We start from the raw sequence: 12,444 nt of genomic DNA on the forward strand, positions 1-12,444 counted from the left end.
GTGCACTGACAGTGAGCCTGAGAGCTGAGCTGTCAGGGACAGTCCTCCATGCAGATACTGTTTCCATGTCCCCTCACTACTGCAGTCATAAAAGACCCAAGAAGGAAAACTTTGATTTTTCATGGAAATCGTATTTTAGGAAACGAAACAAGAACTGAAACCACCCAATACACCAAAAACTCCACTCCCCTACAAATTCCCAGTGTGCCTGTGAGCTTGCTGGAGCTCTTTGTACAGTAATGAGCAACTGGCACAGGTTCTGCAGCTCGCATGAGAGGGAAGAGCAGACAGCTGAGTTAGGAAACCACACTCTGCAATTTCTTCTCATAAAGTACCAGAGATGCTCACCAGGAAGGACCATCTACTTTCAAGGAGAAATATCCCCTTTTCATGATTCTGAGGGATCTGAAGAGGAAGGTGCTGATATGCACCCTGTCACCACCTCACCTACGGCAGCATTTCCAGCAGTTGTGGTTTTGTATCTGGGTAAGATCTCACATCTGCAGCAAATGTTTGCCTGATCTGGACAGGCTTCTGAAGCTCCTGCACGTGTCCATTATCAGCCCCTGCTGAGCCGGTACAAAAAGGAACCTGCAGCACCACTGTCTGCATGGCCACAGGGAGGGATGTGTCCTGGGGGTGCAGAGGGGCAGCCCCACAGCCCAGTCCAGCCAGAGCTGCCAGCACTGCTCCGGATGCATGCACTCAACGCACTCCAGCAAGGCACAGACACAGCTCTGAGGTCCAGCTGCACAGACACGCTTGGGCTGGAGCAGCAGCTAAACCCTTGTGTTACTCCTGCTCCAAGCATCACCAGCTCCAAATCAGCAGCTCTGGTCCAGAACAAAAGCCAGTACCTTATTCTCACACTTCCGAAGCAGTTTCTTCTTGCCCAGGTCATACACACGCAAGAGTTTCCCAACTCCAATGAGGACTCGACCTTGGAAGGGAGCAATGGCTGCAGGAACCTCCTCCACCGGGGTCTGGAGGAGGAAAAGGAAGATTCTGAGACCCTCATGAACAGCACTGACCTTACACCAAGCTTCAGAAGGGATTCACGTCATAGGTCAGCTGAAGGACCTTCTGGCTCTCCACAGCTCCCTGACAGAAGGCTGGAGCCAGGTGTGGGTCAGGCTCTTCTCCCAAGGAACAAGTGACAGGACAAGAGAAAACAGCCTCAAGTTGCGCCAGGGGAGGTTTAGGTTGGACCTGAGGAACAATGTCTTGGCCACAAGAGTTGTGAAGCTCTGTCCCAGGGTCCCATCCCTGGAGGGGTTTCCAAGCTGTTGAGATGTGGTGCTGAGGGACATGGTTTGGTGGTGTCCTGGCAGTGCTGGGGGCACGTTTGGACCCGATAGTCTTGAAGGTCTTTTCCAACCAAAACAATTCTGTGATTCTATGAAGCTCGATGGCCTGTGCCACAGCTTTCAATGTAAAATGCCCATCACCACCTTTTTCTGCAGGAGGCCCAGAAGGTCTGTCCTCTGCAGGCTTTCTGTCAGCAGCACCCACAACACGTGGTGCTAACAGAGCTCTGGGTACAGCACAGACAATCCACCACAGGCACTGCACTGAAGCGTAGGGCCACTTTAAGAACCACATGCCAGGCAGGCAGCAAAAGACACGGATCTTGTTGCCCTGGTTCTTAAGCTTTGCCCAACCCATCTGGATTGGGCAATGGAAAGGTCTTCTGTTTTGCCTAAACCCATCCAGACTGCCTGTTTTTAAAACAAAGGCACGAATCTAAGTCAGCCATCTGCCACAGACCCTGTGAAGCTGCCGCTAAAGCCAATCCCAGCAATTCAGGGCTGAGAAATCTCCCCCCACTCATCAGTCCAAAGGATCAGCCACGGCACAGAATGGGAAGAGGCAGACTGCTCTCTAGCTTGGTTGCTCTGGCTAAGAGAAGTCACTTCACATCAGCAGCTCTGCCAACTTCCAAGTGGGTGTTTGGTGGCACCAGAAAAGGCCCTGGTCCAGGACGGAACCCACTCATTGCATCAGGACTGTAGGAAGTGAATAAGCCACAGCATTCCTTTCTGTGTGCTCATCTGCTCAAATCTCAGCCATGCTGGAAGCATGTGGGAAGGAGAACAGAATTTTGTTGTAAGGGAGTTCTGCTGAAAGCCTCGCTGAAGCCCCAGAGACCCATCAAGCAAGCTGGTCACTAGGAGACAAATCATTTCTACACAGAATGAAATCAGCATCAGAGGAAAGATGAGGGCTCACACCAGCTCCAGGTGACCAGCCAAGGGCCAAGACCCTTCACACCAGGGCTCAAGTGACCCAAGGATGAATTCACTTCGTAAACAAGTGCTCAGAGCAGCTCTCTGAGCTCATCTTCCAAAAAGGACACAGAGCTGCCTCCCTCCCCTCAAACCAGGGGCATGAAAACAGTTCCTTAGCCATTTACCCAATCAGATAGCTAAGACTAAAGCTAAGGCAAGGGACTTGGACTCTGGAGAGATCCGTGTTCCATCCTCAGCTCTACAAAAAAAATATCCCAAGTGATTTTGTAGGAGGCAGCTTATTTTGTCCAAGGCTGCAACATCGGCATGAGGATCTTGCCCAGGATTCCTGGAACCCTGCAATGTTACTACAGCAGGAACAGCAATTCCAACACCCTGCCACCTCTCTCTCACCTTGTGCAGAAACTCCAGCTTCTCCCCGCCGTTGACCAGCTTGTAGGTGTAGACAAATCCCCCCGCGACCGAGCGGGGGTTCAGGATCAGGTCCTTGGCAACTCCCACCAGCACGTACCACTCATCGCCCGTGTTGGAGAACCGGCACACGGCCACACTGGGGTGAGACAAGCACACGTGGGGAGGTGGCCGTGACAGCCACGCCGACTGCACTGACACCACTTCCACCCAGTCAGGCAGAAATTCGGGAGCCTAACCTTCCATCACTGACATTTCCTTTTCAGAGGGGGTTTTTCCTTCCCTGCACAAACATTTAACGCAAAATCCTTCACCCTTCCCCGCTCCCCACGTTGAGACATTGTGCTCCAGCTGGCACGTGTGCCCAAAGCGTTGCTTTCATGCTTTCGATGGCTTAGCAATGCACAAAGCTCCAGCAGAAGCTGCTTTTCAGAGGCTGTTCCCATTTGGACACTTACATAAACCTGTCCTCACCTTCCAGTGTTATTTCCTGGCCTGTTGTTTATGACTGGCTCAGTCAGTTGGGAATCCTGAACAAAATAGGGCAGAATCAGCCTTTTGGACCAGCATGACCTAAGTCCAGGCCACCTGCTGAGGCACTTGCTGTTCCTCATGGTTATTGTGCTGGGCTTCCCCCCAGTCCCTCTAATGCTTCCTTTCAATTTAGTCTGCACCCATTTTATCTGGAGGAGAAGGGGAAGTGAGAGCTAGCAACACATTCTCTTGTTCCCCGCTCTCTTATCAGCCATTTACATCCCTGTGTTGTTCTTTAAGCACCGGGGTCCAGCAGACACATCTGGAGCAGCAGCCCCAATTGTCACACGAAGGCAGATCAAGATGGGAAGGGCAGGAAAGGCAAGACAAAAGCTTTAAGTATGTGGCAATCACTTGTGGAATTTCAAGCCAGCCTCTTGATAACATGCTGCATCTGGCTTTTGAGTCGGCAACAGCCAAGCAGAAGGAGGAAAAACCCCACGTTAAGACTCACCAGAATCAGAGATTCTTTCTGCATCTGGCACTGCTTCTTACCTGAAAGCTGCTTCATTCTGCTCGAGCTGGACCAGGTCTAATGTGTTTCCCTGGATGGGGTTCATCACCCTGATAACAGAGGCCCACTGTCCGTTCCCTGCCTTAGGAGCACCGAAGATGGATTCAGGAAGGTTCTCGTTGAGAAAGGCTGCGGCCATCTCTGCAGCCAGCTCCCTCTCATCTTCACCTGCAGCCTCCACCATTTCCTACAGCATGGTCAAGGGCAGGAGAAAATAGTTCAGTGGATTGCCTTTCCCCTCTGCAAAATACAGCCTCCCCTTTCCCCTAAACCCAGGTATGCTGGGGCAAGAAAACAAAGCCCACCAAATCCCAAAGCTCCTGCCCACCCTGATCTTATTCCTGAAGGGACTTCGGCAGCTCAGAGCACAGCACTGTCCCCTCTGCCCTGCTCAAAGGGTGGCTCTCTGGGAAGATGTTTCTTCAAATCAACAACTCCAGAAACAACAGTGAGAAGAAAATAACCCACTGAAATCCAAATATCCTCAAATAGTCACAGAAAATGGTGTTACACAAATGTGACTCTCTTCTGAATCATGGTTCTTCAAGCCTGCCACAGTAACATTCACAGAAAGGAATGCTGGGAAGTGGTGTATTCTGCTGTTATTTGTGTTTTGAAGCAGATCTTCACTCCCTTCACCCCCTATGTTCACCCAGGGTCCAAAATCTTGCAGGCAGCAGCTGGGAATTTGTGAGCAGGGAGGATTTCCAGCTGCAAGTCCCCTCCAGGGAACAGAAGTGCGTACCTGTCCCCAGCCCAGTTACCTCAGCCATTTGCTGCTTCCTCTGTGCCTTGGTGGCCTCAGTGTAAGCATTGTGATCGGTCTCAATGATGATCAGGTTGTTGCTCTCTGGGTGAATGACAAATTTTCGGGGGGTGTACTGTAAGGGGAAGGCAACCTGGTTGAAGACTGCTCCCAGCTTCTCCAGTGCCAAAATCCTGGGGGATAAAGGTGGGACATGGGTTGAACAAGGTCTGAAAGCAACTGTCCAAGAGAACAGAACTAGAGTTGAGCAACACATCCAAGAGACAGACTAGTGCTGGAGACAAGCAGCACCTCCTGCGACCAGCCAGCAAAATTTGGGGAACACATCAACTGAATCTAAATGTGACACAGACTTTGACACACAATCAAATGCTCCTCAGAGGCATTTTTGTTAGAAGAGTATGAAAAATGCACTGCCAGCTCCCTCTTCTCGTGACTGGCCAGCTGAAATGCCAGTTCTGTTGGCATCTGGTGACTAAAAACCGCAAGTCTCTCCAGAAAGAATGACTCCCTTAAAAACAGTGAATGCTGTAATATTTCAGTCAGGACCGATATGAAAAAAGTGCCTGTTCAAACACATAAAGCAGAGCTCCTGAATTTGTGTTTCCCTATTATAATTATTTCTCTTCTTAATATCTAAGCTGAACTTTAAAAAGGCAACAAATACTCCCCTGTCACGCCTCTGATTTCTTGAAATCACGTGGCCTCTTTTCTGCCAAGCAGCCGATTCAGAACACAAACCACAAAACCCTAACACACATCAGGTTCACTTTTATTTTTAGTCTGAAGAAGAGGAGGCTGATTGCTCTCTACAACTCCCTGAAAGGAGGATGGGGTGACGTGGGGGTTGGTCTCTCCTCCCAAGTCTCTAGAGATAGGATGACATGAAATGGGCTAAAGTTGTGACAGAGGAGGTTTTGATGGGGTATTAGAAAGAATTTCTTTCCCGGCAGAGAGGTGAGGCATTGGCCCAGGCTGCCCAGGGAGGTGCTGGAGTCACCATCCCTGGAGGGGTTCAAAAAACACCTGGGGACATGGTTTAGTGGTCATGATAGTGTTGGGTTGATGGCTGGACTTGACGACCTTAAGAGGTCTTTTCCAACCTTAATGATTCTAGGATTCTATTAAAAGCTTCCCTCCTCTCTGAGGATCACAGAATTTACAGATAACTTGAATTACACTTGTTATTTAAAAAGGCTAGAGAATACAAATCAGAGAAGTGCACTGTTTTTGACAGCACCACTATCCTTGTATTCTGTTGGCTTGCTGAAATCCATTCAAGTGATTCTACCAAATCATGACCCCTGAACAAATAACCTCAAAAAAAACCCTTAATTCTTACAGTAGGCCATTTTTTTCTTTTGAGTGTCTAGTTAGACCTCACCACCCTTCCCTCTGCCTGGCCCAGAAGAATCTGTGTTTCTTCATTGGTTCTTACCTCAGTGTGTTTGTGGAGATGGCTACAATGCCCTCGGGGCACTGCTCGGAAGCGAAACCAGATGCAAACTCCAGTGTTTCATAAGACAGGGGTGTCAGGTGGAAGCGTGACTGGTAGGAGTAACTGAGCCAGGAACGGCTCGACATGGCCAGCACCTGGCAGAGACAGAAACAAAGCTCTCAGGGCTGGGGATGGAGGCAGGCTGGCTCCTCACACATGCAGAGTGTTGGACTCTCACCCACTTCAACCACCAGATAAGAGAGTTTTATCTGGAAACTGCATATGGCATTAAGAGGAACTTTAAAGTGCTATTCAAGACAATGAATACTCAAACTGAGGTGCCATAAAAACAGTTATCTGGAAAAGCCAAGATCAACAAATATTTTATCTTTTTTTTTTTTCCCTAAACAATAGCCTGTTTGAATGGGAACAGATCTTTTAAAAAGAGTATTTACCACTTTGTCACAATCCAGATGCTGCAGCACTTTCAGCGAGATCTACTTCAACTGGTCAGTAGCCTATTTTCCATCAATTTAAGGGAAACAAAGGCAGCAGATGGACTTCTGAACTCTTCAGCTTTATACAATTGGCTAAATCAATGAGAGTGCAACCTTAATTTCTGCTTCAGTGACAAATTACATTGGGGTAACATTGAAACACTCACAGGCCACGCCCAAGTCCATCACTGACTGGGTATAAGCAGCAGGTTTTTTCTGCCCAAACTGTGAGCCAAGGAATCAAGAGAGGTCTCATGATAGAAAAGCACTAGGTTATTCTTTAAGGATTCTCTGCTAGAGCTGCAGAGCACCTCAGCTCCAAGCTCCAGCTGGCACACTGGCAGGAACAAGCTGAAGAGATTTACCCAGCACAAATTAAAGCAGAGCTTGGATCTCCAGATCCAGCCCCCTACGCTGACCGGCAATATTTCTCAACTCTGAAGGTTTCATCCAAAAATGAGTCACACAGGGGGTGGATGATCTCCCCAGTGCCACATCAGAAGGGCTGGAAATGGCACTTCTGATGATAAACATTCTCCCCTCTATGCCAAATCTTGCAAATATTTCCCTCGAACGATGCATGGCAGCTGTTCAGCCCCTGGCTGAGCCACTCTCAACATACACAAGGACCAGCAACCACATTGAGCAGCCAAGGGGTAGGATCCGATGATCTGAAAGGTCTCTTCCAACCAAAGATTCTAAGATTTCTGCACGGGGCTCGTTCCATCCCTGCACACCAAGGCAGGCAAGGAGGGATTTTTCCAGCCTCTCTAAGCCCAAGAAGGTGCTCAGAGCTTTACAGACACGCTGCAAAGAGAGCCTGAGGGCAAGGTGAGTCCTAATTCAAAGCAGGCAGGGCAACAGGACACGTTACTTCCTCAGGAGCGAGGGGAATACCACTAAGAACAAAGCTGTTTGTGACACCAGGCAGCTCCATGCCGAAGCCGTTCTACCTCCCACCCTGCCCAGCCGTGAGGAGGAGCTGGGTGCTGCAGCTGGGGGCTGGGTCTCGGAGAGCTCGCCTCACTCACCGCCTCTTGGCCTTGCATTCGGACTCGGAAGAGTTTCACAGGCCGTGAGCCCAGGTACCTGGTCCTGGTGTCGGAGAGGTCGCCGGTCACGGGGTCCAGGACAGTGCGCAGCAACACGCCGTTCTGCACACCAGAGAGGCAGAAGGGCAGATCACAGCTAAGAAATCAGCAGCTCCAGCCATTATTCAAAGCCCAGAGGCCGTTTCTGAGGAATGAGTCGTTTGTTTTCCTAGCTTCCGGCACAATTCCCTTCTACAAGCACACTAAATGGATCTTCCTACTAAAAAGCAGAGTTCCTGCACACTCCTCTGGGGCAGAAGGGAATTGCTTTAACAAACACAGAGACCAACCAACCTCCCCAAAGCCAACCAAACAAGAAGCCAAAAACCACACCAAGTATTTCATTCAGTGCATCATGAAAAACCCCCAAGGGCTGACTCCAGATCCCAGTTCCTCTCAGTACAAAGCATCTACCCCAAAACCTCATGCTGCATTCTGACACCAAACACGAGATATGTGAAACACCCTGGAATGCTGATTACTTTAACTACATGTCGAATTATCAAAACAACATTTTTTTGGTCAAAGATGCAGGACTGGCTGCAACAAAAAGCTGTTTAATGGCAGATATTGGAGCAGAGCCTGTGGTTATGGGCAGTGATTTCTGATACTCTGCCCTACAGGCAGTTTTTAAAGAACAGCCCAACAACATTTCACCCAGAAAGTTTTTTGAAGAGTGTGCCCTCTATCTGGAAGAGGAAAAGCACAGTTTGTCCAAGGTGAAGTCTGGGACAACATGCTGTCTTTTAACAGTCCCAAGTCTAGGAAAGTAGGGGGAAATTTGCACCTTTACTCACTCACAGAGTGAATTCCCCCATCAGGAGGGAACAGCCAGGCTTTGTGTCACGCCGTGTGATGTCAAGGCTATTCCAGCAATTTCTCTTTCAAAAGGAAGCTCCCCCAGACACGCCCGTGGGACCCAGGAGGGCAGCTCTCACCTGCAGCCCGATGTTCAGGTAGAGGAAGCCGATGGAGCCGCGCTCCCCCAGCTCGTCCTGCTTCTCCGTGCCACCCATCTCCACGATGCAGAGCGACTCGGGCTGGGCGGGAAGGGCCTGCATGCTCAGCGGCTGCAAGCAGTCCTGCGGGAGAGACCAGAGGTGCCACACCACTCAGCGAGGCAAGAGGGGATCCAGCTCCACCTTAAGGAGCTTAAAGATGTCCTTTTAAATCTCCAGAAAGAAATGTTCAGCACAAAAAATAAAAAATTTAGATGCTGACTCAGGGGATTCTGACAAGCAGGAGTGGCTGCAGCCATGCTGGAGAAGGTAAACTGGATCTTTCCAAACTGTTCTAGCAGTTTGAAGCTAAAGAGACCTGAGCAAATTTCTGTTACTTCAGTCAAGCCTTGGGCACCCATCTGCTGCAGGCAGAGGAAGGATAATGCTGTTTTACTGCTGACCTGCTTGCAGAATGAGGCTGCTTTTAGTACAGGTATTAACAGTAACACAGCAAAAAAGCCGACCCCAAACAAAGCAAAGAAGAAAACACTTCTGTATGTCAACAGTTGAACCTCCATGCACAGGCAAGCCTAGGTAATCTGTTTGAGATCAGGATCGAGGGCTGTGCCTCCTCCCAGCCAGCAGAGACAAGACACGTAAGCATTTCATTCAGCTTGGACGGACAAAGCCCACCCCTGGAGTACCCCTGGGAAGGTCTGAGGGCAGAAAGAGCCCGGCTGCTCACCGAAGGGTCAAGGGAGATGATCCTGACAGTGTTGTCCACCAACCCGACGGCGAGGAAGCGGGAGCGCTGCTCCCCAGGGGGCACGTTGGCCAGGCTCATGCACACCACGTCTGCCGACATCTCCTTCCTCTCCGTGTACTCATTCAGCTGTCCTGACTGACACCAAAACACACACCAGGCTCAGTAACTACCCAGTGGGGCTGCCAGCACCAAACTGGCTCTCCACATCTTCCCCCAGCACCTTTACTCTTTTTAAAGAGCATTTAAACGTTTCTTTATGGCGTTATTTCAGCTCTAGTTGGAAGAACCAGAAGAGCGACAGGAGAAGTAAAAAATTTCCACCTTCCATCATGAGCTTCAGAGACTAAATAGCCCTTAAATTGTCTCAGACACAGCCCAGATAAGCAAGGCTTTCTCTCCCTTCTAGAATGCTTCACTACAGAACCCTCTTCTGCAGCTCTGATGAAGAATAAATCTCCAGCATGTCCCACACTCTGCCTTGCTCTTGCTCTTCCAAACTCATTTACATCAGCACACGTACCGGGTCCATCTCAAAGTAGACCAGTTCTCCTCCAGTCAGTGCTATCACCACTTGTCTCTGGTTCACAGCACATTTGACAATGGTTTTCTTCCCCGGTGTCTTCCATTCGTTTACTCTCTTATCTGCTCGGATGTGCCGGATCCCATCAGGGTACACCTGAGAGGAAAAAAAAAGTCACATCAATTTGGCACTTACCATCCCTTCCCAACTCCTGCCTCCATGGTGGTTCTGACAGAGAAAAAGGCAAAGAGGAGCACCGACCACCAGGAGCTACAGAATCCTGGAATTGTTAAGGTTGGAAAAGACCTCTAAGATCATCAAGTCCAACCATCAACCCAACACTACCATGACCACTAAACCATGTCCCCAGGTGCCACATCCACATGTTTTCTGAACCTGTGCAGGGGTGCTGACTCCAGCACCTCCCTGGGCAGCCTGGGCCAATGCCTCACCACTCTGGGAGGAAAGAAATTCTTCTTCATATCCAATTTAAACCTCCTCTAGGGCAACTTAAGCCCATTGCCTCTCGTCCTATCAGCAGTTACTTGGGAGAAGAGACCAACCCCAGTTGCCAGTGCTCAAGCTGTGGCCTGTGCAATAGGGTGAACCAGCACACACTAGCTGGAAGCACTGCACCTTTGAACTCCAGCAAGGAACTACTGAGTAGTTCTTTGCACTGTATGAGATCAGGATCATCTTCAGCTGGTCCAGTTTCACTTCGTGGATATAAAACCAGGGAGAGGCTGAAAAAGTGCCAATCCACACCTTTCTAGACATACATTGTACCACAGAAACCCTGGCTGTGCAGCGAGTATAGAGAGGCACAAGCAAGCAGCCATGTGAGAAGCAGCTTTCCATTACCTGCACCAAAGCATCATCACCAAGCAGAGAGCAGGACAAGGTGGGTGTAGTGCCCAGGAATCCAGAGTCTGTCACTTCTTCCACAGTCTCTCCGATGGACAGCACCAGTGTGGCGTTGACAAAGGACACGATGATATAGGCGTCAAATTCATCTGGTCAAGGGAGACAGGGGAAAAAAGGGCACTGATTAAATAAATGCAAAGCTTCCCAACAAAATTAGCAGTCTGACAGATGTCTAGAAGTTACTCTTCAGCAGACGTCCTGTGATAATGAACATCTGCTGGCAGTGTGGTGTAAGTTCACCCTAGGACACACTGTCCAAGAGCCAGCCGCTGCTGGACTCCAAACAATGCAACGCTGGGCCAGGGATCAAATGATGATCCAGAGACAGTCAATTCAAAGGACAATCCAGATACAGAGTCAATTCACCATACTCTGGATTCTGGCAAGCATGACTCCTGTCTATTTTTTTTTTTTTCCAAGACAGCACAAGGTCTAGAAGCCTTTAGAGGTATTTGCCCCACCTCACACCAGGAGCTGAATCCAGATTCAACACCCAGTGAAGTCAAATTAAATGCTCTATTGCAGTAGTCTGAACAGAGGCAACTCAAGTGCAGGAACCCACCAGGGATGCTGCAAACAGGAGGTGGCAGGACCACATACATCTCCAATGAGTATTGACATAGTAAAAGGCTGCAGAGAACAATCAGGGTGTACCCCAGCAGAAGAGCTCAGGGTTAGCCTGCTCCACCCTCACCCAAAAGCTCCATGAGCTTACAGTCACCCATACAGATGAGAAAGAATTCATATTTTTAAGACAGAGCAAACACTGAACTTTATTTCTACTGGAATAAAGGTCAGTATTGCAACTATTTTCTCCAGCTTTGGCTTTTCCCAAAGGGGACAGCCTGGGAGATTCCAGTAGCTTGGACATGGGAGAGTTATGCTAATGAAAATAGGCTGAAGAGTTTTTTTGGAAATGGGAACTTGATGGGTAACAAGGGTAGCAGGACTAGGTAAAGATCAGCTGTCCTTTTGCATTACAATCTCATGAAAACATAATTAACAAAAGCAACCAAGACAATGCAGTCTGCTGGGAAACTGAGACAAGGAGAAGTAAGATTGTCTCAGAGCAATCCACTTCTGCTGCTGTCGTCATGCAAGTGCCGTTTCTTAAAAAATGTCCCATTTTAGCCAGTTCAAGCCAAAGCTCAGACTTCCCCACCACAGCATAAGACAACTAGCAGAGGTAAGAGAGTCTAAGAACTGTCACATTTTTGCCCTTGAACAGATTTCCTCCATGATTTGCAAATGTGGGGATAAGAAGTGGCTCATGAGTCTCTAAACAGAGAAAGAGAACAGAGTTCACTGGGATGAGTACAGGATGCCAGCAAACACCACAAAGAAAGTGAACAGGGTTAAATGAAATGAATGCTTCAGAAGCTGACCCTTTTCTTACCCACCCTGTTTAGAGGGAGGTGTTGCCAAATCTGCTGTGTCACATTTGTAATGAAGTTCTTACATCCATCTGAAAATATGCAAGTTAAAAAACCACCCATCATTCTTCTCTCCAACATCTGGTATGCAGACCCCAGCTCTGATCAGATTGAAGAGCTTTGTATAATTAGAGCAATTCCAACAGCAGTCTGTGGCATTAACTCAGCTACTAGTCCACGAAAAGGTCACAGCCTCTAACCTCCAACACGCTCCTGAACCCCACAAACAGGAGTGGGTCCACTGGGAGAAAGGAGAAAACTGAACCTGCACCCAGAAACCGACTGGTAACACCAATATTGAAACCCTTGGCTTAGCAGGAGAATTTCTCCAAGGCTGACAGCAGATGGTAAGAGTTCAGC

At 48.9% G+C, this 12,444-nt stretch overlaps 1 protein-coding gene across 1 annotated transcript in view; it reads right to left on the minus strand.

Annotated features, from left to right (window-relative positions):
- Positions 1–12,444, minus strand: part of SF3B3 (splicing factor 3b, subunit 3, 130kDa) — a gene marked incomplete at its 5' end in the record, with an annotated part of 28,559 nt that overhangs the window by 4,330 nt on the left and 11,785 nt on the right. The window contains 10 exons of the mRNA XM_008949846.1: positions 858–983; positions 2,643–2,799; positions 3,690–3,895; positions 4,473–4,647; positions 5,913–6,067; positions 7,441–7,563; positions 8,439–8,582; positions 9,187–9,342; positions 9,728–9,883; positions 10,589–10,740. Coding sequence (XP_008948094.1) covers positions 858–983; positions 2,643–2,799; positions 3,690–3,895; positions 4,473–4,647; positions 5,913–6,067; positions 7,441–7,563; positions 8,439–8,582; positions 9,187–9,342; positions 9,728–9,883; positions 10,589–10,740 — 1,550 coding nt within the window. The remainder of the gene's footprint in view (positions 1–857; positions 984–2,642; positions 2,800–3,689; positions 3,896–4,472; positions 4,648–5,912; positions 6,068–7,440; positions 7,564–8,438; positions 8,583–9,186; positions 9,343–9,727; positions 9,884–10,588; positions 10,741–12,444) is intronic.

This window comes from Merops nubicus, unplaced genomic scaffold (genome assembly GCF_000691845.1).
Source record: "Merops nubicus isolate BGI_N331 unplaced genomic scaffold, ASM69184v1 scaffold7971, whole genome shotgun sequence".
NCBI classification, from domain to species: domain Eukaryota; kingdom Metazoa; phylum Chordata; class Aves; order Coraciiformes; family Meropidae; genus Merops; species Merops nubicus.